The sequence below is a fragment of the Strongylocentrotus purpuratus genome, unplaced genomic scaffold, assembly GCF_000002235.5.
Source record: "Strongylocentrotus purpuratus isolate Spur 01 unplaced genomic scaffold, Spur_5.0 spur5_scaffold_15, whole genome shotgun sequence".
NCBI lineage: Eukaryota > Metazoa > Echinodermata > Echinoidea > Camarodonta > Strongylocentrotidae > Strongylocentrotus > Strongylocentrotus purpuratus.
This window is the reverse complement of record NW_022145600.1, coordinates 8,735,694-8,762,505: the sequence shown is the minus strand read 5'-3', so window position 1 is coordinate 8,762,505 and position 26,812 is coordinate 8,735,694. Positions and strand designations below refer to the sequence as shown.

The 26,812-nt window shown below is 36.6% G+C and overlaps 1 protein-coding gene across 1 annotated transcript; it reads right to left on the bottom strand.

Moving 5' to 3' along the window:
- Positions 1-2,934: 2,934 nt before the first annotated feature.
- On the bottom strand, positions 2,935-4,293 carry LOC115924268 (toll-like receptor 4). Its single transcript, XM_030986377.1, has one exon. The coding sequence runs from the start codon at positions 4,273-4,275 to the stop codon at positions 3,319-3,321; it is 957 nt and encodes a 318-aa protein (XP_030842237.1). The 5' UTR covers positions 4,276-4,293; the 3' UTR covers positions 2,935-3,318.
- Positions 4,294-26,812: the final 22,519 nt, after the last annotated feature.

Genomic DNA, 26,812 nt, shown 5'->3' with positions numbered 1-26,812 from the left:
GCTCTCTGTACCATTTGCTTTATACCGTATCTGATTGTCACACAAAACAAAGCAAAACAAAAAACAAAAACAAAATCTACAGGTTAAGCTTGGGTAAGCCAGACGTTATACCTAAGTCACTATTCCACATTCAGCATAACTCTGCTTTTTTCAACAACAAAAATTTGTCCTAAGTACAGTTAGCCAGTTTGTCTCAAAACCACCCTTACAATGCCAATCACGATATACTACACCTTTGAAAATATTTCATCGTCTTTTCAAAATTTGTTCTAAATATCACCCAAACTTCTTTTTGATAAAGTCATCGTCACCGAGCGCAAAATTCTTAATTTGTGTATGCATGATAGTGTTTGGCAAAAAAATTGTACATTTAGGCTAATAAAAGCGCTCGCCGCTTCGAAAAACAGAGGATTCTCTATTTATTTATTTATTGTAATCGCAAAAATGTTTGGTGCTTATTGTAAACTGGAACTGGATAAGCCAAAGAATGGATTATATTCAGATAACATTTTAAACATTTAGGCAAAAAAGGGGTCATATTTTGTTGAAAATATTCTTGAAGGTATCTTAATCGGGGGTTATTTTTAACTCCACTGCCCTATTGAATATGAAGTTTGTCCCTTTCTGTTCTACCTTTCACAGCAACAATTAGGAATTTCTCAATGCAAAATTTGGAATACTTTAACAATCTATTTTGTATAATTTTCACACAAAATATTTCAGAAAAAGAGAGGAATCTAAGGTTCAAAACAGCTTGAAAGCACAAAACTGTGTATAAGTAGATGCCAGGAAAACATCACTTACGGGGGTTCAAAATAGCCACCCCAAAAAATCACTTTGACGCTACGCGGCACGTTGACGCAAACTGTTTAAACTGTATCTTGATTTAAAAAGACGTTATCTTGCACTGTTTTTAATGGTCTCTATTGTGTTAGTAGATGCCAGGAAACATCACTTACGGGGGTTCAAAATAGCTTTATTTTTAAATCGCCTCGCCGCTTTGAGGCTCGTGGACGATGCTCCGCATCGTCATTTGGTCACCCCCCCCCCCCTTGGCAAAAAGCTAGATCTGCCCCTGCGTATATATATTTATTTATATATATATATATCTCAGCACCCCCGGTGAAAAAATCGTTCCCAAGGCCTTGCAACTAAAAGCAAATAAACAAAAATTGAAGTATTTCCTTATTTTAACATAAACATCGACAGTCAAGAGGGTAAGATTGTAGTCTGTGAATCTTACAATTTAAGACAGTACACCCATACCATTTCATATTAAAATACATATTGAACACTGCAAGTATCAGAGTGTAAATTTTGTATTGAAAAAAAAGACAAAACTCATTTCCAATGAAAATTGTAAATCTCTAACTCAAAAAGCACAAAGAAGTATATACGCCTTTATCAATTTATAACTACATAGTTGAAGTAGAATTATAAAATTACACTGATTTATTCCATCTTAAAAGCTGATCACATTATTGTAAACACCCACATTGTACACTGTGAGGCTAATGCTACAGCTACATGCATTTTCAAAGTTATAAATTATCATCAAAGAAAGATACTTGAAAATATTTTTAAAATATGATATAAAACTATAAACATAAATAAGTTGATGAAATTGATTAGTGAAAAGTGTTTTTTTTTGTAGCAAGATAGTCATGAAGAATTTAAGGATATATCACACATACCTATACATGAAGATCATATTGTTTGACAATACGCTTGTAAAAGGCCACATGTAAATAAGACACGCCCATTGCATTATTTGACGTGATATTATGGCAAGTCTAAGATATTTGGCAATTCGGTGTCACGTACTTTAGCAAGTTAAACGAAACAATGAACATGATTGAAAGAATCATTCATTTCATATTTGATCTGCTCTAAAGCATAGCACAGCCATTGGCTAGTACACATGAGTATCCTTGATACTTTCAGGCATACAAAAACATGTGATCAGTCCAGGAATGTCTTGTAAAAGAAAGAGCATTATAGCAAATAATTAGACACACAGAAGCAAGTCAAATTCCCAACAACTGCATTCGAAAACTATGAAATTAGGAGGTTTAACAAGAGAATTCCAAATTTCTAATGACCCCTCACTTAGAAATCTTGTGCTCTCTCATCACTCACAACAATGGACAGAAATAGACCTTCCAAGTGACAAAATGTACCTCAAGGATTAAGTAATCCTTATCCAAACCCAGTCCAACACTTTCATTCATAGCCACGCCCTCCAAAGCCTTGTTCAGATGATCAATTCTTCATTTGTTCGGAAGATTAATGTTGTTTTGAAGGAGTTTTGTAGCATTATAACTTTTGACTTGGCCCCATATTCAGATGAACTGCACAGTCCATGTCTACATAATCATTACAAATGGGGCATTATTGTAAAGGATAATAAACAGGCTTTTCAATTATACCAACGTCAAATATGATTATATACTAACAAGAGAGTTATCAATGCTCGAACATGAATTGCAGAACTTTTTCGAGGAGTTTAGCACGATTGATGGCTCTTTTCAGGTATTGGCGGCCATCTTGGACGCCGTTCTAAAAGTGCTCCTTTTCGGGGGTCCGATTTTCTTAGATTTTAGAACATTTTCCTGATGTGTAACACTATCGGAAAACGTTTAGAAAGTTTTGTTGTTGCCATTTTTTGGGGTGGGTAAGTTTTTTACCACAAATTTGCCAGAGTAAAAGGAGAGCAGATATAATTAAGTTTAACAACCGTTGAAAAGCAACCAAATATAACTGAAACATATCAATAAAAAAGCAGAACCGCAATAAAACGAAACTGTACAAATCCTTTCAAAACAAAATGAACAAACGATGAAAACAACAGAATGAAAGTCAAGTGAATCTATTTAAAAGGAAAAGTTAAGGACGATCATTCCCGAATACAAACCTCTGCTACTGAGGGGGAGGGGGGGTTATAGTACTGAAAATAATATAGGATTCATTATTCCGAACATTTTATGCATTACTCTGAAGTCTCGTAATTCCGAAAATGGAATGAGCGAATGAACATCACTGAGCAAAGAACTGAGCATGTATCATCGATCTCTCAGTTGCATGTATGTATCGATGAGAAGTACTACTACTTGTAAGTCTATCTCGATCTTTGCCTCGGCCTTTAGTCTAGGCCTTCTCATAATTTACACACAAGAAACATTATCTTACTACTAACATGTCTATAAAAAAAAACAATAAACGCTAAAGTGAGTACTTGTCAAATGCTAGAGTAAACTGTATGTAAATTAGAAAAAGGAAAAGGAACAAAAAGAAACAATTATTACGTGCACAAACGTTCTACTCATTCGGAATCAAATCGTTGGTCCTTAGATTAATGGTCAAACTTTTCACTAATTCATTCCAGAAATATTCTAGTCCTCTTTCGTCATTTGGCCAGTGAAGAAAAGGTCTGCCATCACTGAGATACAACCTCGCCAGGAAAGGTATCTCATCATCTGGGATGCCTTCGAGGAAGACCACCACAACGAATTCGGTCTGTGTGTCACTCACGTGGTCCATTGCGATTCGGAGCTTGAGCATGAACCAGCGATCGCGAACGGCAGCTCTACTGAGCACTATGACAGTCTTGTAACTCCTGCTAACCACGTAGTCAACCGAATCCAAGTAGTGCATTCCTATAACAAGGTCGTCATCACCAAACACGTTCCTCTCGAACTGCGGGAGCCGTTCTTCAAAAGCCGGCTGGAGCTGTTCGCGAATCCAATGTTCATCGTCGTCGTAAAAGATGATGTTCAAGTCAAACTCGTAGTCGTTGTGGTCTCGAGCGTCCCGTAGCTCGTTGTACCCGAGGACCGCCAGTTTCAAGAGATAGAGTTTGAACCTTAACTGCCATCGATTATGATAAACGAAGCCGACAATGACCACGAAGCAAATGGCGGCGAGTGAAAGCACACAGATAAGAACAATGTTGAGCCCACATAGTTCGTTGGGATCAAAATCAAGCAAAGGTTTTTCCCCAACGGAATCCAAAGATGCTAACGAGCAGATAGTCTCATCTTCATTAAGCAGCTGTAAAGAGCCACTTAGCCAATCAAGAAGCCCCTTTAAATCACAGTTGCAATTGATTGGGTTGTTTGAAAGATCGATAGAAGAAAGAGAGGGTTTGATTGGTTGGAATGTACTTTGGTTGAATCTGGTCAATTTGTTATTTGCTAATGATAGAGTTGTAAGTTTTGCATTGTTTGAAAATATAGCTTCATCGAGATACGATAGGAAGTTTCCTTGAAGGTTCATGCTTCTGACTTGCACCAACCCTTGAAATAAATCCTGATGAAGTCGGTAAATGTTGTTTCCTCTTAAACTAAACTTCTGAAGCGATGTCAACCCCAGGAAAGTTAGATGGTGAAGGTGTGAAATGTAGCAAAACTCTATACTCAGTTCTTGCAAAGTGGACAGCTCTCTGAAGATAAAAGGAGGTAAGCCATTTCTAAGATAATAATTCTCACTCAGATCCAAGGTTGTAAGGTTTAACAATCTATCAAAAATAGATATATTCACTGTGGCATCCCAAAGATTATAGACATGAAGCACCGAATCAATCAAATCTAAGCTCACAAGAGATCTTGTTTCTTTGAAAGATTCTCCGGGTTCCAAAGGGCTCAAGGGGGAATACATATTGTTCATAGAAAGCCATTTTAAAGATGGGGCGTCCAGTCGCCATCGAAAGACAGCGCATTCAGATATATTGATGGCTTGGAGCTTATCGAGTCCCGATAAAGAGTTTAGTGTAAAGGTAACAAGGAGTTCATTGAAATACAGGTCTAAGAAGGTCAAATTCCTTAGACCAAAAAATGTATACGGAGTAATTTCTGTCAAGGAATTGCCAGCCAAGTGCATTTCGACTAAATCTACAGTCCACGTATGACTACCAGTGTTGATATCTTTTAGCTGGCAGTATTCCACTCTTAGAACTCTCAAGTCCTGCATACCCTCAAAGAAGTCCGGTTCAATCATGCTTATATAATCATTGCCGAATGACAGTTCATAGACTCTCGTCAAATTCGAGAAAACAAAAGGATACAGATCATTCACTTTGTTATACATGTATGTGAATTCCAGCGAATGGATGGGCCAATCACGCAGTGGATCAAAGAAATTGTCCGGAAAGGCGTCAATAGAGGCATTAATTATCAGAATTTCTTTTATTTCAGAGTGCGAAATTCCGGAGAACAAGTCTCGGAAACATTCAAATGTAACGGGATAGTCTCCAATAAGCAATGCACGGACTTGTAATGATGTGATTACATCCGGGTCAACCGACTGGATAGGGTTACCTAGAAGGTCTAAATGACCAACGTGACACACCAAATCGAAAGCGTCTGCATTAATATATTCAATTTGGTTTTCTGACAAAGTAACATGCTCAGATGTACCACAAGAGCTGACATTGACGACTTTGAGTTGATTGTTGTGAAGGTGCACGGATTCTAATCGTGGGCTCCATTTAAGAATGTCGTTAGGGAGCGTTTGCAAGTTCGAGGACTGCAAGTTCAGAGTGGAAAGTTTTCTAGCCCACCTAAGAAGGCCTGGTCCTGGAAGCACAAGATGTGGGTTGAAGGATATATCTAGGTACATCAGATCCTTGAGGGGGTGTAAAGCGGTCCGTTCTATCACCTTGATGTCATTTCGAGACAGGTCCAAACGAGTGATCAGAGGATATCGATTAAACGACCAGCTCAAGAGAGAGGTGATGTTGTTTCGAAACAAGTCAAAACGCAGAATATTATTAGAAAGATTTTGAGGAACCGAATTAAGTCCCCTGTTCCCGCAAGAAGCTGTCTTTAGCTCAATATTCAGTTCACATCCCAAGCTTTCCCGATCGAATGTTGAAGGGGTCAGTAAAGAATCTCTTCTTAACGTCTGCATTGTCAAAGGTAAAAGAAGCCAACATATTACAAACGAGAAACGAAATAGACCGTAGTTAAAAGCCATCATGGTGCTACCTAAATTTCTTCCCGTTGTCTGCCTAAAGAGATGATAGATAACAATTGGAGAACACTAAGCTAAACGAGTCATAAATTTGTTATTGCTATTCAGAAAGCTCTTTTAAGAAAGCGCAATAAAAATTGAAACTTGATCAATGTTTACAAGAACTTCCCCAATTGGTCATAGGAAGCTAAGTAAAACGTGACTTCGAATATGATTGTCAAACGATAACCGAAAGTGGCGCAGATCACGCTTTGTCATTAAAAAAAATATTGTTAGAAGCATTCATATAGTCAACTCATAAAATATATTGGGCGCACTTGTGTTTTTTTCTCTCTTTCATCAATGCCGGCGTCAATTAAGGGCGGAGTGGGGGAAATGTAGGAATCCAATAGCTAGCAAATAATTTCATCACAAGGAAATCCTGGACAGATTATAATATTTTTGCAGAAAACTGTTGTAAGTAAGGACTTTAAAAAAAAATTGTTCATATTCATTCCAATTTCAAATTCTCTCCGGATGTTTGGCAAACGGCTTTGGTTTTCAACCCCTACCCCAAAATAAAAAGTGTTCAAAACCTCCTTTTTTTAAACAAAAAAACCTCGTGTATTCTTTTTGAAGCAGTCAAAAGAGTGATGGACCTATGTTTATCTCTAAATATTTTAACCAGTAGTGTTTTTTTTTCTTCACTTAGAACACTGCGACTCCCGATTTGTCTCGTCTTTGGCTTACTCATCCGCCCCCCCCCCCTCCACACGCGTTTCTAAAATACCAGACCCGCCAGCCACTGCCTCTTTGCGGTTAGTGCAACCATTGTATATCCATTTGCAAAGTTCTTCTCGACTTATTTTATTTTTATGTTTCCTTTTCGAGAGTAAGTCAATTAACATTTACACGAGAACGTTTGCATGCACTCAATCGCAAAGGATGCAAATTAGTAGATTTCATCAACATTGTTCTTAATATATTTCCTTATCTTGTACCTTTTATTTTACATATCTATTATATTGATAGAAAAAAATCGTACTGTCTCAGTAACACTATATTTTCTTTTTTCGTTTTTAGAGCAACTCGTTTATAGTAGTGCCCGTGGACTTCATGATGAAATATACTGATACATAAAAAGAAAGAAATCTGACTGTTAGATTTGAGAGATACATGTATACCAAAAGTACACTGGATAATTATGAGCTCAAACATTCAAGTCAAAATGCGCTTGAACTGTTAAAGTGGGGCGTAGTGGCAACAAAATTTGTTTCAAACATCCCAAATTCTAAAATTGTCAACACCGCGTCTAATTTAGCATTTGAGTTGGAATGTAATATGACAACAACATTTAATTAATTTTGGATGAAATATGACCAAAAGATATTTCAATCAGCAATGTAGAAGAGAGAAATCTAATCAACGTTCAAGACGAAAGTCTTTGAAAAATATCTTTAATACTCTATCAATATTTACCTTGAAAACTTATATGCTTTTGCTTTTTCATGATAAATAGGTTACTATTTGCTCTGTTTCAAGTAGTTATACTAATTAGCCATCTGATCACAACATTCACGTTTTCTAGTCATGAAAATACAGATCGTAATAAATATCCTGATCTCATAGTTCACTAAATCAATTTTCACTTCTGAACATGGTAAAAATCGATGCCGTGCATAAAGAAAGATGTAGGTATTCAAAAAGTATCTATTAAAAAAGGATTTTCTGGACGAAATCACCATCATAATCAATTTTATGTACAAATAATACGTGCATAATACAGGTATACTTTTTCCTTTATTTAATGTCACATCTTTGCCATCTTTATTTTTTGCAGAAACTAGCTTAGTTTCATCACTTATCTAACACGCTATTGAAAACTCACACAGTCACATCTTACAAGTAAGTTGTGCAATACACGCGACAAAGCCAATGACAGCATTCATCGTCCAACGGAAATATTTTTATGGAACTATAAAGTCATAATGCTAAATGTATTACTCATTGCGGATGTAGTATTGAAAATAACATCGCTAGTGATATTCGTTTGTCTCGCAATGTATGGTCAACAAGGGATCTAAAAGATCACGACGTTTCGTGCGCCGCTATTTTTCCAATTATTGCGTATCCAGACACCTACCCCCTGGACATCCACCCCCGGATAACCATCCCCAGTCAACTTCCCTTAGGACAACTACCCACTAGGGCAACTACCCTCTAGGACGACTACCCACTGGGACAACTACCCCCGGACAACTACCCCCACACAACTACCCCCTAGGACAACTTCCCCCCGGACAACTATCCTAGGGGTAGTTGTCAGGGGGTAGTTGTCCTTGAGGATGGTTGCCCTAGTGGGAAGTTGTCTTAGAACCCAATTATTGATCGTATTAATTGACTGTTGGATCCGCCCGTAAAGTATAAAACACGCATGCTTACATTAGATTTTATCACCTGACGAAGTGTTGCAGCGGCGCACGAAACGTCGTGATCTTTTAGATCCTTTGTTGACCATACATTGAGAGACAAACGAATATCACTAGCGATATTATTTTCGATATAAATAAAAGTCATAATTTAACAAATTTCTTGTGAGTACAAAGATCCAAATATACACCAATTTTGCGTGGGGATGGTTCCTCATACATAGTATCTTGCACATAAGGGACAGTGTCTTAACATTTTTTCACGTAATTAATCATTTTTGAGGATTCATTTAATTTCATTTCATTTCGTTTATTTCCATTTCCAACAAAATAAATAAAGTACATGGGATTGCATTGTACATAGTAAAACAATGAAACTTAACAATATTTGTAATTGGTCCACAGTGTACAACAGGCATATAAAACAGGTTGGTCATGAAGGGGACTGCTGAAAAGCTGGGCCTGTAGATTACAGCCCCCTATAACTTATAGTTGCAAAAATAGTATATCAATAATAAAGGAACGCACAAATACATAAACCAATTAAACATAACATAGAAGGAGTGAAAGGGACAGGGAAAGAAAGGAGAAAACGAGAGAGAGCAGGGCTCTTACCTATAACACACACAACACAACACGGGCCGACTGGAATACGGATGGCCAGTACAAAATGAATCAAAATATCCAAATGTATTTTATTAAGTTAAAGTAGATATTCATTGATTTTAAAAACTAACTTAATTTCATTATTGCAAAGTTGAAACTTTGATTCGACAAGGTTATCAACATTCAATGCTTGGCAACATTCGAAGTACTGATTATTATAAATTATAACATGCTTAAATACAGCCCCGGCATAGCACCTGAAGAGCTCTCCGAACGCTGCTGAGATGTGTGAGATCACAGTATGGACACGATTTGCACAAGCAGACGATGTCCCATGACATCTCACACATTTGCAGTGCCTGTGTTTTCATCTTCTCTTGAGTTCTTTCTCTTACTTCACTACCGTCAGGCTAAATGTATAATCTATTGCCTCACTCTAAACCCCGCGCATGGTTTTATTTTGATGACAAATGCAACGATACAAAAATTAAGGAATCTGTCGCTTGTAAACGAAATAAGACGCCATTGAATATTCAGGTGCACACACAGCGGTATGTTCGGCGTTTCAAGAGGGAACAAATGCCGTCCTTAATATCATTCCGGAGGCTTTTCAATTTGAAAGTCTGATTTCTTTGATTGTTAATTAACCCCTATACTGTGTATTTACAAGCAAACGATTTTAGTTATCGGAATCGGGTCATATCCCCTTTTGAATGGTTTGACATGCCATTACATTTATATACACTAAACTCATTATATTTTGACAAATAATAGCTTCGCAATTATGTTCATTCTTTATGGGATGTCGTTTGCTTGGGCAGTAGTGGTCCATATAGTGATGTCATTAAAACATCGTTATTTTTCCGGCGAATCTCTCGTATATCCCAGCTGCTATGGAGGTGGTTGTATTTCTATTTTTATAAATCACCTGATATGTAGTTGACCTAAAACTTGTACGATGGCCATGTGTCAGCTGACCAGTTTCTAGTGATACATTAGTTGACATATTTGTGATTTTCTTTGAATTTCACCTTTAAATAAATTTAAAGAGGGAGAGCTAACACTTGATAATTACGCAAAAAAGATTTTTTTAATTTGAATTTAAAAGAATTTAAACTGGGGGCATTCTTGATGCTAACATCAAGAATGGTCCATAGCTTCGGGCCTGCGTAAGTGAATCATTAATTCAAATAATCAAATAAGAAAAATGCGACTGCGTCTCCAATATGCCTTCACCGATATTAAGTTAATATCATGGCTTGAATGACTCTAGATATAATATAAAGCCTATAAAAAGATGTCAATTGATCTTTACAACCTTTGATCTTTGACATTACAATCCAAAAATCTGATCACTTGTCTCCATATGGCGGCGGCTGAGCGACTTCCAAAGTGGGGGGGGGGGGGGCACCAATGAAAAAGGGCACCAACAAAAATAAATATCAAAGCGAAAATATACAATTTTCTTTAGACATTGGTATATACCCCTACATTGTGATTACATTATCAGGGATGACTTCAATATTTGTTTCTCTTCATGCATACAACATGTTGCTTAAAGAGGTTTTTGTTGTCCTTGTTTTACACCGCAAATGCCTTCAAAGTGCATGGTTATTGCTCTTATTCTTATTTATGAAATTCTAGTGCTCTTTTAGGACCTAAAATTGCTATAAAGGTAATTTTAGACCCCGAAATGTGTGAAACTTAGCCATACGATCATACCATTTCAGCTCCACCCAGGGGCGTACGCAGGATTTTTTTAAGGGGGGGGGGGTTTAAAATCGGACCCAAAATTTCGCAACGACTCAGCTTTATTATTTTGCTCCCGAAAATTTGAAAATCGCGCCGGCCGAAAAGTCGCTCAGTGGGGGGGGGGGGGGGGGGGGGGGGGGGGTAAAGCGGACACTTTTTTGGGGGGGGGGGGGAGTCCAAAAAAAATCGCAACGATTCAGCCAGCCGAAAAGTCGCTCAGTGGGGGGGGGGGGGACCGTCAATTCGGACCGGCTGGTTGTGCGTAATATAACAAACACGAAAAAGCCAACAAAAATCCTGTATCGGCATTGGCTGGAATAAAACGTATAAGGCGCTATTTCGTTTTTTCAACGGCTGGTTCAAATTATCTAATATTTGTGGTTGTACACAAATATTATAAATGGTTATATTTATGGATATTTCAGCTGTCTCTGAACCGATTTTGATCAACCTAAGATGATTTTGTCATTTAAATTATATGTTCTTTCGAATTTGACACTCAGTTTTTCATTATCTCACAAAAAAATATTTTGTGTAGCGTCCTGTGCAACTGAACTCAACTATCCCTTTAAGCACCATACTTTCAGTGTGATGGACTGAATATTCATTTGCGAGCGAGCAAAGCGAGCGAGGACATTTGCTCCTAGTCGCTTTAATTAGGGGCCCGTTTAATGATGACAGGATTAGGGGACACTTATCGAAAAGGATAAGACACTTATTAGAAAAGAAAAGGAGCACATGTCAAAGGGTAAAATATCAGAGGTGGAAATGGGGCACTCCTTACACCTGAAAAGAGGCACCCAACAGGGATGAAAGAGGGCACTGATTAGAATGGGAAATGGGCATTTGTCGACGGGAAAGGTGCACCCATCAGATTTCGATCGGGGCATTTATAAGAGGTTAAAAGTGATAGGTCCCTTATTAGAAAGGAAAAGGGGCACGTATCCTTGTTAAAAGGACATTATCAGAGGTGTAAAGGGGCACCTATCGCACCTGAAAAGGGGCACTGACCAGATATGAAAAGGGGCACTATGAGAATGAAAAAGGGGCATTTATAATAAATAAAAAATATGCATTTGTAAGGCAGAAAAGGGGCACCGGTCAGATTTTAATAGGGGCATTTATCAGAGGTAAAAGGGGGGTTTTATGAGAAGGGGAAGTGGCTCTTATTAAAAAGAAAAAGAGTCATATGTTAAAATAAACGGGGCACTGATCAGAGATGAAAAGGGGTTATTATAAGAAGGGGAAGGGGCACTTATTAGAAAGGAAAGGGGGCACTTGTCAAAGTAAAAGGAGCACCTCTCAGACAGCTTCCTGTGTGAAGGGGGGGGGGGCATTTATCAAAAGTGAAAAGGGGCACTTACTACAGATTAAAAAGGGCACTTATGGGAATAGAAATAGGACATTCATTTCAAAGGTCAACAGGAACTTGTCAAAGTAAAAGGGGCACGTGTAAAACAAAAAAAAAAGCTCTCATCAGAAGTGAAAAGGGGAAGGGGCACTTTTTCCATGTAGAAAGGGGCACTTTTGGGGTACTTGAAAAATTGGGAGCACTGTGCCCCCCGGGTGGCCCGCCACTGTGCAAATTATTTACAAGTTTTTAAGCTCACAGCTAAAATAGTTTAGACAACCAAAAAACATTATGCCTCTGGCACCACCTTCGTTGGGCGGAGGCATGAAAATGTCAATTCTCATCCTGCCTCATTTCTAAGGCAATTCTTCACAGTCTTCACAATCTATTTTGCATTCTTTTCAACAGAATATTTCAGAAAAAGACAGGAATTCAGGCTTTAAAATAGTAGCTTGAAGGCCCCAAAATAGGAATCATTCCTCCAAAATAGAAATGGTTGACAGCTATCATATGTATATCCCTTTCTATTCCACCTTTCTCTACACACACAAAATAATCACAATGGCAACAGAGACAAATAATTATGTTTGATCTGAGTACAAGTTTTATTTTCAGCATTGAATAATTAATATGAAGTGGATCATTTACAGAGTAACATTATCATATACAAGGCTTCATTTCAATCGAGCAAAAATAAAAAATAAAATCAGAGTTTGTATACAATCATACAAAATAGGGTTTTGGGTCTACAAAACATATGTTTAGATATCAATAATTACATATATAGCATCATCTATACAAGATCGACATATGAAAGGTATACATATTTTTTCTATATATATAAAACATTGTAAAAAGACTTGAACATTCATACAAAAATACCACTCCCCTCTCCTATAATTCAAAGTTGCATATTTCCATAATTAGTCAATAACAAATATTCAGTATTGAATTGAAAGAGACAGGTCACATATAAAACAGTGTGCTATTTGTGAGACATATTTGTGATAACATACAAATGTAAATCAATTTTAAGTAGGCATTTGTTAGTGTATGATCGAGAGCCAGATAGTTAACACCCTTCTGGCTATAATCATATAATTGGCCTTTGGAGCAACATAAAGCAGCATATCAGTGGAACACACAAATAGAAAAATAAAAATAAAACTACATTTCGGAGTATTTCAACTACAAAACGGATTTAGGTATCCATATACTTCCTTCATAACTCTTTTATATCATTCTAAATAGTAGCTATATTATATAATTTATAACTTCATGCTAACTTGCAATGTGCAAAGACATAGTTGCCAAACGTTGAACCCAAATCCATGTGTGTATCTTTAGGTAATTTTCATCATATCATATCTAACTAAATATCTACCACTAAGCTAACTTCTTAAAAAATATATCTAAACAACAGAACTTGTGAAAAATGAGAATGAAACACGGCAAAAATTGCCTGTCACATGCTTAATACACCTTTTAGACATGTTCTTCAAAGTTTAATAATTTTCATTCCAGGCAAGAATAAAGTGAATTAATGTCTTTTACATCAGAATTTTTTAATCCCAATTACTATTTTCGTACCCATACTCCAGCAATCCAGTACAATAGTTAACTCATTGCCTATGGAATCGTGGGGCTCCTTTATTAAAACAATGGGAATGAGATCATTCAGTAGTAAATGTGTTATAAGGATCACTTTTTGCTGATACAGGAGCAAAAATAGCTGCAAAAGTAGAGTCCTTTTAATACAGTGCAGTATGAAATGCGGTTTAAAAAGTAGAATAGCTGTACAAAAATAACCATCAATCTTCAAATTGGCAATCTATGAGCTGCTTTTTCCATATAAACAGTTTTGCTGTGAAGACATATCTTGTTCAAAGAATGCATCACCGAAAGAAAAGAAAGAAAAAAAATTATCAATGTAGGCAATTTGAAGAGAAATATATTTCCTTAATGAGTTCATTCCTCTCACATCTTACATGATGCTCTCTGTACCATTTGCTTTATATCCGATTATCACAAAAAACAAAGCAAAACAAAACAAAACAAACAAAAAATCTACAGGTTAAGCTTGGGTAAGCCAGACGTTATATCTAAGTCACTATTCCACATTCAGCATAACTCTGCTTTTTTCAACAAAAAAAGATTTGTCCTAAGTACAGTGAGCCAGTTTGTCTCAAAACCACCCTTACAATGCCAATCACCATATACTACACCTTTGACAATATTTCATCGTCTTTCAAAATCTGTTCTAAATATCACCCAAACTTCTTTTTGATAAAGTCATCTGCACCGAGCACAAAATTCTTAATTTGTGTATGCATGATAGTGTTTCGCAAAAAAAAATGTAAATTTAGGCTAATGAAAGCGCTCGCCGCTTCGAAAAACAGAGGATTCTCTATTTATTTATTTATTGTAATCGCAAAAATGTTTGGTGCTTATTGTAAACTGGAACTGGATAAGCCAAAGAATCGATTATATTCTAAAACATTATATATTTTAAACATTTAGGCAAAAAAAGGGGTCATATTTTGTTGAAAATATTCTTGAAGGTATCTTAATCGGGGTTATTTTCAACTCCACTGCCCTATTAAATGTGAAGTTTGTCCCTTTCTGTTCTACCTTTCACAGCAACAATTAGGAATTTCTCAATGCAACATTTGAAATACTTTAACAATCTATTTTGTATAATTTTCACACAGAATATTTCAGAAAAAGAGAGGAATCTAGGGTTCAAAACAGCTTGAAAGCACAAAACATTGTGTTAGTAGATGCCAGGAAAACATCACTTACGGGGGTTTAAAATAGCCACCCCCCAAAAAATCACTTCGACGCTACGCGGCTCGTTGACGAAAACTGTTTAAACTGTAACTTGATTTAAAAAGACGTTATCATGCACTGCTTTTTATGGTCTCTATTGTGTTAGTAGATGCCAGGAAAACATCACTTACGGGAGTTCAAAATAGCTTTAAAAAATCGCCTCGCCGCTTTGAGGCTCGTGGACGATGCTCTGAATCGTCATTTGGTCACCCCCCCTCCCCCCCCCTGGCAAAAAGCTAGATCCGCCCCTGCGTATATATATTTATTTATATACGTATATATATATCTCAGCACCCCCGGTGAAAAAATCGTTCACAGGGCCTTGCAACTGAAGGCAAATAAACACAAATTGAAGTATTTCCTTATCTTAACATAAACATCGACAGTCAAGAGGGTAAGATTGTAGTCTGTGAATCTTACAATTTAAAACAGTACACCCATACCATTTCATATTAAAATACATATTGAACACTGCAAGTATCAGAGTGTATATTTTGTATTGAAAAAAAAAAGACAAAACTCATTTCCAAAGAAAATTGTAAATCTCTAACTCAAAAAGCACAAAGAAGTATATACGCCTTTTCAATTTATAACTACATAGTTGAAGTAGAATTATAAATTTACACTGATTTATTCCATCTTACAAGCTGATCTCATTTATTCCATCTTACAAGCTGATCTCATCATTGTAAACACCCACACTGTACACTGTGAGGCTTATGCTACAGCTACATGCATTTTCAAAGTTATAAATGATCATCAAAGAAAGATACTTGAAAATATTTTAAAATATGATATAAAACTTTAAACATAAATAAGTTGATGAAATTGATTAGTGAAAAGTGTTTTTTTGGAGCAAGATAGTCATGAAGAATTTGAGAATATATCACACATACCTATACATGAAGATCATATTGTTTGGCAATACGCTTGTAAAAGGCCACATGTAAAAAAGACACACCCATTGCATTATTTGACGTGATATTATGGCAAGTCTAAGATATTTGGCAATTCGGTGTCACGTATTTTAGCAAGTTAAACTAAACAATGACCATGATTAAAAGCATCATTTATTTCATATTTAATCTGCTCCAAAGCATAGCACAGCCATTGGCTAGTACAAATAAATATCCTTGATACTTTCATGCATACAAAAACATTGGATCAGTCCTTGAATGTCTTGTAGTACAAAGAGCATTAGAGCAAATAATTAGACACACAGGAGTAAGTCAAATTCCCAAGCAACTGCATTTGAAAACTATGAAATTAGGAGGTTTAAGAAGAGAATTCCGAATTTCCAGTGACTCCTTACTAAATAACTTTTGACCTCTATGCACTCACATCAATGGACAGAAATAGACCTTCCAAGTGACAAAATATACCTCACGGATGTAGTAATCCTTATCCAAACCCAGTACAACAGTTGTATTTATAGCCACGCCCTCCAAAGCCTTGTCTAGATGATGAATTATCAATTTGTTCAGAGGATGTATTGTGTTTTGATGGAATAACTACTCCTTTTGCAGCATATCACCTTTGAGACATTGCCCCATATTCATGAGTACTGCCACAGTCCATGATAACATATTCATTACAAATGGGGCATTATTATGAAGGTTAAAAAAAATGGCTTTTCAATTATACCAACGTCAAGGATGATTATATACTAACAAGGGATATTCAACGCTCGAATATGACTTGCAGAATTTTTTGAGGAGTTATTACGATTGGTGGCCCTTTTTAAGTATTGACGGCCATCTTGGACGCTTTTTGAAAATCATTCCTTTTCGGGGGTCCGATTTTCTTAGATTTTAGAACATTTTCCTGATGTGTAACACTACCGGAAAACGTTTAGAAAGTTTTGTTGTTGCCATTTTGGGGGTTGGGAAGTTTTTTACCACAAATTTGCCAGAGTAAAAGGAGAGCAGATATAATTAAGTTTAACAACCGTTGAAAAGCAACCAAATATAACTGAAACATATCAATAAAAAAAACACAGAACCGCAATAAAACGAAACTGTACAAATCCTTTCAAAAAAAATGAGATAGAAGAGAATTATAATATGATTATCAAACGATGAAAACAACAGAATGAAAGTCAAGTGAATCTATTAAAAACGAAAAGTTAAAGACAACGGGGGTTGCTCGTTTTTGCGGAGGTTCCGTAAGTTAATTATTCCCGAAAAAACCTCTCCTACCGAGGGGGGGGGGGGGGGGGGGGTTCTGAAAATAATAATAATTTTCCCGAACATTTTATGCATTACGAAGTCTCGTAATTCCGAAAATGGAATGAGCAAATGAACATCACTGAGAAAAGAACTGAGCATGTATCATCGATCTCTCAGTTGCATGTATGTATCAATGAGAAGTACTACACACAGATAAATAAAAGGTGTTCTTGTAGAGTAAAACGAAATTGGAAAAATAGTGCGCCCCCTATTACACCTTTTAGGGAGTAAAACACGGAAATACGCAAGGGTGTATATTTGAGGGATGTAATTTTACACCCTATTTTAGTCAGACGAGCTCTGATTGGTCAGTGCATATGCGGATGCGCTACAGCAATGGCGCATCGTGTCAATAGAGGTACTGCCAAATGAAGACAAATTAGCACAATTCACATATTTTAGTCATGTTAGGGGAATTATCATGTTTCATTTGGGCATATTATTTGTGTGAAAGTTATCCGATCAAGAATAAGGGGTTGTATCGAAGGTTATATTCGATAATTTAATGAAATTAGCAGAAGTGTTGTTTTACTAACTAGTACATAATTGTCTTCTTATATGTGTAAGTAAAGGTAAGATATCTGGTATGGCAGGATTGTGTATTTAGGAACAGATACGTTCAGCCATTAGTTAGTTCTTACAGCCTGCACTTGTGTTGAGTTCACACTAATTGTTGTTTAAGTAAGCATTAAAGCCTTTCAACATATAACTCGACATTCTGGTCTGATTTCTTTAGAGCAGTGAAACGCAGACAAAAGGATGAGAATCAGTGACGTTAGGTGATTACGAAGCGTGGATGATTTATTGCTTGAGAGATGACCAATTGGTTGATGCTGTGCATAATAAGGGTGTAGATTTACTCCCCACAGGGTGTGGAATCGGTTATAAAGGGTATAAAATTCAACCCCACGGGTGTAAATTTGAACCCATTTTTCATGAAAATGGAACCAAAAGGTGTTAAATGCAAATTTCACTCCTTAAAGGGAGTACAATAATAACCTTGGGGTGCAAATTTACACCTCCTTATGAATATTTTTTGTTTACTCCCTACATTGGGGAGTAAATTTCCTCCCTGAGGGGTGTCACTAATGTGACACGCAGTTACTCCCTAAAGGGAGTCAATTTACCCCTACTTTTCTCTATAGACTGTCTCGATCTTTGCCTTGGCCATTAGGCTAGGCCTTCTCAAAATGTACACATAAGAAACATTATCTTGCTACTAACAAGTAACACTAACAATAATAGCTAAAGTGAGTATTTGTCAAATGCTACAGTAAACTGTATCTAAATTAGAAAAAGGAAAAGGAACAAGAAGAAACAATTATTACGTACACAAACGTTCTACTCATTCGGAATCAAATCATTGGTCCTTAGATTAATGGTCAAACTTTTCACTAATTCATTCCAGAAATATTCTTGTCCTCTTTCTTCATTTGGCCAGTGAAAATAAGGTCTGCCATCACTGAGATACAACCTCGCCAGGAACGGTATCTCATCGTCAGGGATCTCTTCGAGGAAGACCACCACAACGAATTCGGTTTGTGTGTCACTCACGTGGTCCATTGCAATGCGGAGCTTGAGCATGAACCAGCGATCGCGAACGGCAGCTCTGCTGAGCACTATGACAGTCTTGTAACTCCTGCTAACCACGTAGTCAACGGAATCCAAGTAGTGCATTCCTGGAACAAGGTCGTCATCACCAAACACGTTCCTCTCAAACTGCGGAAGCCGTTCTTCATAAACCGGTTGAAGCTGTTCGCGTATCCAATGTTCATCGTCGTCGTAGAAGATGATGTTTAAGTCAAACTCGTAGTCGTTGTGGTCTCGAGCGTCCCGTAGCTCGTTGTACCCGAGGACCGCCAGCTTCAAGAGATAGAGTTTGAACCTTATCTGCCATCGATTATGATAAACGAATCCGACAACTACCACGAAGCAAATGGCGGCGAGTGAAAGCACACAGATAAGAACAATGTTGAGCCTACATAGTTCATTGGGATCAAAATCAAGCAAAGGTTTTTCCCCAACGGAATCCAAAGATGCTAACGAGCAGATAGTCTCATCTTCATTAAGCAGCTGTATAGGGCCTCTTAGCCAATCAAGAAGCCACTTTAAATCACAGTTGCAATTGATTGGGTTGTTTGAAAGATCGATAGAAGAAAGAGAGAGTTTGATTGGTTGGAATGTACTTTGGTTGAAACTGGTAAATTTGTTATTTGCTAAAGACAGAGTTGTAAGTTTTGCATTGTTTGAAAATATAGCTTCATCGAGATACGATAGGAAGTTTCCTTGAAGGTGCATCCTTCTGACTTGCACCAACCCTTGAAGTAAATCCTGATGAAGTTGGTAAATGTTGTTTCCTCTTAAACTAAGCTTCTGAAGCGATATCAACCCCAGGAAAGTTAGATGGTGAAAGTGTGAAATGTAGCAGAACTCTATTCTCAGTTCTTGCAAAACGGACAGCTTTCTGAAGATGAAAGGAGGTAAGCCATTTCCAAGATGAGGATTCTCACTCAGATTCAAGGTTGTAAGGTTTAACAATCTATCGAAAATAGATATATTCCTCCAGTCATCCCAAAGACTAAAGACATGAAGCACCGAATCAATCAAATCTAAACTCACAAGAGATCTTGTCTTTTTGAAAGATTCTCCAGGTTCCAAAGGGCTCAAGGCGGAATACATATTGTTCATGGAAAGCCATTTTAAAGCAGGGGCGTCCAGTCGCAATCGAAAGACAGCGCATTCAGATATATTGATGGCTTGGAGCTTATCAATTCCCGATAAAGAGTTTAGTGTAATGGTAAAAAGGAGTTCATTGAAATACAGGTCTAACAAGGTCAAATTCCTTAGACCAAGAAATGTATACGGAGTAATTTCTGTCAAAGAATTTCCAGCCAAGTGCAGTTCGACTAAATCTATAGTCCACGTTTGACTACCAGTGTTGATATCTTCTAGCTGGCAATATTCCACTCTTAGAACTCTCAAGTCCTGCATACCCTCAAAGTAGTCCGGTTCAATCCTGCTTATATAATCATTGCCGAATGACAGTTCATAGACTTTCGTCAAATTCGAGAAGACAAAAGGATACAGATCATTCACTTTGTTATACATGTATGAGAATTCCAGCAAATGGATAGGCCAATCACGCAATGGATCAAAGAAATTATCCGGAAAGGCATCAATAGAGGCATTAATTATCACAATTTCTTTTATTTCAGAGTGCGAAATTCCGGAGAACAAGTCTCGGAAAGATTCAAATGTAACGGGATAGTCTCCAACAAACAATGTACGGACATGTAATGATGCGACTACATCCGGGTCAACCGACAGGATTGGGTTACCTTGTAGGTTTAAATAACCAACTTGACACACGAAATAAAAATCGTCTGCATTAATATGTTCAATTTGGTTGTATGATAAACTAACATACTCAGATGTACCGCAAAAGCTGACATTGACGACTTTCAGGTGATTGCGGTAAAGTCCCACGTTTTCTAATCGTGGGCTCCATTTTAGAATATCGTTAGGGAGCGATTGCAAGTTCGAGGACTGCAAGAATAGAGTGGAAAGTTTTCTAGCGCATCTAAGAAGGCCTGTTCCTGGAAGCACAAGATGAGGGTTGAGGGACATATCTAGGTACATCAGATCCTTGAGGGGGTGTAAAGCCGTCCGTTCTATCACCCTGATGTCATTTCGAGAAAGGTCCAAACTAGTGATCAGAGGATATCGCTTAAACGACCAGCTCAAGAGAGAGGTGATGTTGTTTCGAAACAAGTCAAAACGCAGAATATCAATAGAAAGATTTTGAGGAACCGAATTAAGTCCCCTGTTCTCGCAAGAAGCTGTCTTTAGCTCAATATTCAGTTCACATCCCAAGCTTTCCCGATCAAATGTTGACGGGGTCAGTAAAGAATCTCTTCTTAACGTCTGTAATGTCAAGGGTAAAAGAAGACAAAATATCAAGAACGGGAGACGAAACAGACCGTCGTTAAACGCCATCATGGTGCTAGCTAAATTCCTTCTCGTTGTCTGCCTACGGATATGATAGATACAAAAATTGACAAATCTAACCTAAACGAGTCACACATTTGTTATTGCTATTCAGGAAGTGCAACGACATGGAAACTTGATTTATATGTACTTCCTGATTTGGCCATAAAAAGCAAATAAAAACGTGATATTTAAATAAAATTGCAACACGACAACCGAAAGTGGCTCACAACGCTTTGCCATAATGTTAGAAGCATTAACTCATAAATGTATTTAGGGAGATTGTGTCACTTGTTTTTGGTTTTTCTTCCATCAGAGGCGGCATCAGTGGCGGCGTCAGAGGGAGGGGCTGGGCCTTGCAGGAAACCAATAGCTTATCAATTAATCTTCTCACAAGCAAACTCCTGTACAGATATAATATGTAATATACATGTATGATTCGATTTCATTTTTTGATAAGAATCCCCCCCCCCCCGATACACAAACACACAAAACAAAACAAAAAATATTTTTGAAAACAATTTTTTTCTAGATTCATGGCATACGGCCAAAGAAAAATTGCTTATAACTCCATCAAAAAAATGAATGAAATCATCTTGTATTGTATTTTTGAAGCAGTCAATAGAGGTATTTTCTCTTTGAAAATATTCATGGCCCCATGGAACATCATCCAAACATTTTAACTAGTAGAGTTCGTTTATTCACTTAAAACACTGCGTCTCCAAAGTGTTCTCGTCTTTGGCTTACCACCCCGCCGCTCCTGCCCCCGCCCCCATGTTTCGATAACACTAGACCCGTCAGCAACTGCCTCTTTGCGGTTACTGCAACCATTTTAAATCCGTAAGCAAAGTTCTTTTCGACTCATCTATTTCTGTTTCCTTTTTTAGAGTTAGCCAAGTGATATTTACACGAGAAAGGTTCCGTCAAAAGGCACTGCACTGCAAATGATGCAAATTAAAAGATTTAATTCGCATTTTAGTACTTTTAATTTCTCTTCTTGTGCTTTATGTATTTTACAAATGCATGTTTACTGATTGAAGAAAACAAATCACATTAAAAACAATTGTTTTTCTTTTCACTTATTATTTTAATAGAGTAATTGTTGTCATAGTAGTGATGAAGTATAGTGATACCTAAAGTGAAAAAAATCTGACCGTTCGATTCGAGAGATACATGTAAACAAAAACTAACGGAATAGTTATGGGCTCAAACATTCAAGTCAAAATGCCTTGGAACTGTAGTGGGGCGGGATGGAAAAATATTTATTCGAACATCCCTAATTTTAAAATTGTTTTAGCACGTCATGTTTAACCATTGAGTTGGGATGAAATATGAAAAAAAATAGTTCCATCAATTGGGATGAAATATGACCAAAAAGATGTTCAATCAGCAATGTAGGAGAGGGAATCTAGTGAACTTTAAAGTTGAAAGTCTTTGAAAAATATCTTTAATACTCTTTTAATATTTAACTTGAAAGCTAACATGCTTTTGTCTTTTTTTTATGACAAAAAGCTATTTGCAATGTTTCTTGTTTGCCATCTGATCTCAAAATTCATGTTTTCTATTTATGAAAATGCAGATTTGAATTAATATCCCTATGTCATATTTCACTAAATAACATTTCACTTTTGAACATGGTATAATTCGATACCGGGCATAACGAAAGATGTAGGTATTCAAATATCATCTAGTCACAAAGCATTTTCTGGACGAAATCATCATCTTCATAAATATAATATACAAATCATAAATGCATGATACAGGTATACTAAAATTGTAAATCTTTAACTCAAAAAGCAAAAAGAAATATATACGCCTGTATCAATTCATAAGTACATAGTGGATGTAGAATAATAACACTACTCTGATTTTACAAGCTGATCTCACAATTGTAAACACCCACACTGTACACTGTGAGGCTAATGCTTTTTGTTTGTCCTTCGTCTTATTTTCGCCTCTTATAACTCAAACTCAAAAAAGCAAAAAGAAATATATACGCCTGTATCAATTCATAAGTACATAGTGGATGTAGAATAATAACACTACACTAATTTTACAAGCTGATCTCACAATTGTAAACACCCACACTGTACACTGTGAGACTAATACTTTTTGTTTGTCCTTCGTCTTATTTCCGCCTCTTTCGTGTTTTTGTTTGTTTAGTGTTTTCTTAAGTATTTAATTTTTTGGTATTTTTTCCTTCTTTTTCCCTTTAATTTTGATTATTTTGAACATATCTTATGTTCCATAGACTGCTCTTATTTATAAAAGGGAATCTACTTTGTACTAGCTGAGATTTTTACTAGATTCCTCCATATTTCACCACAAATATATTTGTCTAATTTTAGTTAAAATACCATGCAATTATATGTATATCTCCGTATGTTAACTCGACTGTGTTTTTTTTACTTTCATTACCTGATATTATTGTATGTATTTTTTTACACCTGTTGAAAGAACAGTTCTTTTTATTCTTATTGTTTATTGCTTTTGATTTATGTAATGAATGTGAATGTGAAATATGAAATAAAATATTAAAAAACTGAAGTAAAATTGAAACTGAAAAACTGAAGAATGCTACAGCTTCATGCATTTTTAAAGTTGTACATTATCAAAAAAAGATACTTGTAAATAAATAAAACACTATGATATAAAATTCTCAACATAAATGAGTTGATGAAATTGATTAGTGTCATTTTTTTCTTGTAGCAAGATTGTCATGAAGAAAAGGATACATCACACACATTCATACAAACATGAATATCATATTGTTTGACACAATGCTTGTAAAAGGCTACATGTAAATAAGACACGACCATTTCATTATTAGATGTGATATAATGGCAACTCTACATGTGGCAATTCGGTGTCACGTACTTATTAGCAAGTTCAACCAAACAATGAACATGAATGAAAGCATCATTCATTGCATATTTGATCTGCTCCAAAGCATAGCACAGCCATTGGCTAGTACACATGAGTATCCTCGATACTTTCAGGCATACAAAAACATTGGATCAGTCCAGGAATGTCTTGTAGAACAAAGAGCATTAGAGCAAATAATTAGACACAGTCATGAGCAAGTCGAATTCCCAAGCAACTGCATTCGGAAACTATGAAATTAGGAGGTTTAAGAAGAGAATTCCGAATTTCCAGTGACTCCTTACTAAACAACTTTTGCCCTCTAAGCACTCACATCAATGGACAGATATAGACCTTCCAAGTGACAAAATATACCTCAAAGGATGTAGTTATCCTTATCCAAACCCAGTACAACAGTTTTATTTATAGCCACGCCCTCCAAAGCCTTGTCTAGATGATGAATTATTCATTTGTTCAGAGGATGTATTGTGTTTTGATGGAATAACTACTCCTTTTGCAGCATATCACCTTTGACATTGCCCCATATTCATAAGTACTGCCACAGTCCATGATAACATATTCATACAAATGGGGCATTATTATGAAGGTTAAAAAAATGGCTTTTCAATTATACCAACGTCAAGGATGATTATATACTAACAAGGGATATTCAACGCTCGAATATGAATTGCAGAATTTTTTGAGGAGTTATTACGAGTGGTGGCCCTTTTTAAGTATTGACGGCCATCTTGGACGCTTTTTGAAAATCATTCCTTTTCGGGGGTCCGATTTTCTTAGATTTTAGAACATTTTCCTGATGTGTAACACTACCGGAAAACGTTTAGAAAGTTTTGTTGTTGCCATTTTGGGGGTTGGGAAGTTTTTTACCACAAATTTGCCAGAGTAAAAGGAGAGCAGATATCATTAAGTTTAACAACCGTTGAGAAGCAACCAAATATAACTGAAACATATCAATAAAAAAAAACAGAACCGCAATAAAACGAAACTGTACAAATCTTTTCAATAAAATGAGATAGAAGAGAATTATAATATGATCATCAAACGATGAAAAGAACAGAATGAAAGTCAAGTGAATCTATTAAAAAGGAAAAGTTAAAGACAACGGGGGTTGCTCGTTTTTTGCAGAGGTTCCGTAAGTTCATTATTCCCGAATACAAACCTCTCCTACCGAGGGGGGGGGGGGGGGTTCATAGTTCTGAAAATAATAATAATTATTCCGAACATTTTATGCATTACGAAGTCTCGTAATTCCGAAAATGGAATGAGCAAATGAACATCACTGAGAAAAGAACAGAGCATGTATCATCGATCTCTCAGTTGCATGTATGTATCAATGAGAAGTACTACACACAGATAAATAAAAGGTATTCTTGAGGAGTAAAACGAAATTGGAAAAATAGTGCGCCCCTATTAAACCTTTTGGGGAGTAAAACACGGAAATACGCAAGGGTGTATATTTGAGGGATGTAATTTTACACCCTATTTTAGTCAGACGAGCTGTGATTGGTCAGTGCATATGCGCATGCGCTACAGCAATGGCGCATCGTGTCAATAGAGGTACTGCCAAATGAAGACAAATTAGCACAATTCACATATTTTAGTCATGTTAGGGGAATTATCATGTTTCATTTGGGCATATTATTTGTGTGAAAGTTATCCGATCAAGAATAAGGGGTTGTATCGAAGGTTATATTCGATAATTTAATGAAATTACCAGAAGTGTTGTTTTACTAACTAGTACATAATTGTCTTCTTATATTTTTTAAGTAAAGGTAAGATATTCGGTATTCAGCCGAGGACGCAGGTTCGAAACTGAGTCACGTCTTTCGGATGGTGACGTTTAAAGGTCGGTCCCAGACGTAAATAATCATATCTGATTGATAAACGTCTGTAAAAACCCAATACACACACACACACGGTATGGCAGGATTGTGTATTTAGGAACCGATACGTTCAGCCATTAGTTAGTTCTTACAGTCTGCACTTGTGTTGAGTTCACACTAATTGTTGTTTAAGTAAGCATTAAAGCCTTTCAACATATATCTCGACATTCTGGTCTGATTTCTTTAGAGCAGTGAAACGCAGACAAAAGGGTGAGAATCAGTGACTGTTAGGTGATTACGAAGCATGGATGATTTATTGCTTGAGGGATGACCAATTGGTTGATGCTGTGCATAAAAAGGGTGTGGATTTACTTCCCACAGGGTGTGGAATCGATCATAAAGGGTATAAAATTCAACCCCACGGGTGTAAATTTGAACCCATTTTCATGAAAATGGAACCAAAAGGTGTTAAATGCAAATTTCACTCCTTAAAGGGAGTACAATAATAACCTTGGGGTGCAAATTTACACCTCCTTATGAATATATTTTGTTTACTCACTAATGTTACAAGCAGTTACTCCCTATAGGGAGTCAATTTACACCTACTTTTCTCTGTGTGTAGTAAGGCTGTCTCGATATTTGCCTTGGCCGTTAGGCTAGGCCTTCTCAAAATGTACACATAAGAAACATTATCTTGCTACTAACAAGTCTTAAAAAAAAACAATAATAGCTAAAGTGAGTACTTGTCAAATGCTAGAGTAAACTGTATCTAAATTAGAAAAAGGAAAAGGAACAAGAAGAAACAATTATTACGTACACAAACGTTCTACTCATTCGGAATCAAATCATTGGTCCTTAGATTAATGGTCAAACTTTTCACTAATTCATTCCGGACATATTCTTGTCCTCTTTCTTCATTTGGCCAGTGAAAATAAGGTCTGCCATCACTGAGATACAACCTCGCCAGGAACGGTA

What these genes read in the sequence shown, in the direction of transcription:
- LOC115924268 (XM_030986377.1), bottom strand. Translation starts at nt 4,275, where the DNA reads ATGAACCTTCAAGGAAACTTCCTATCGTATCTCGATGAAGCTATATTT.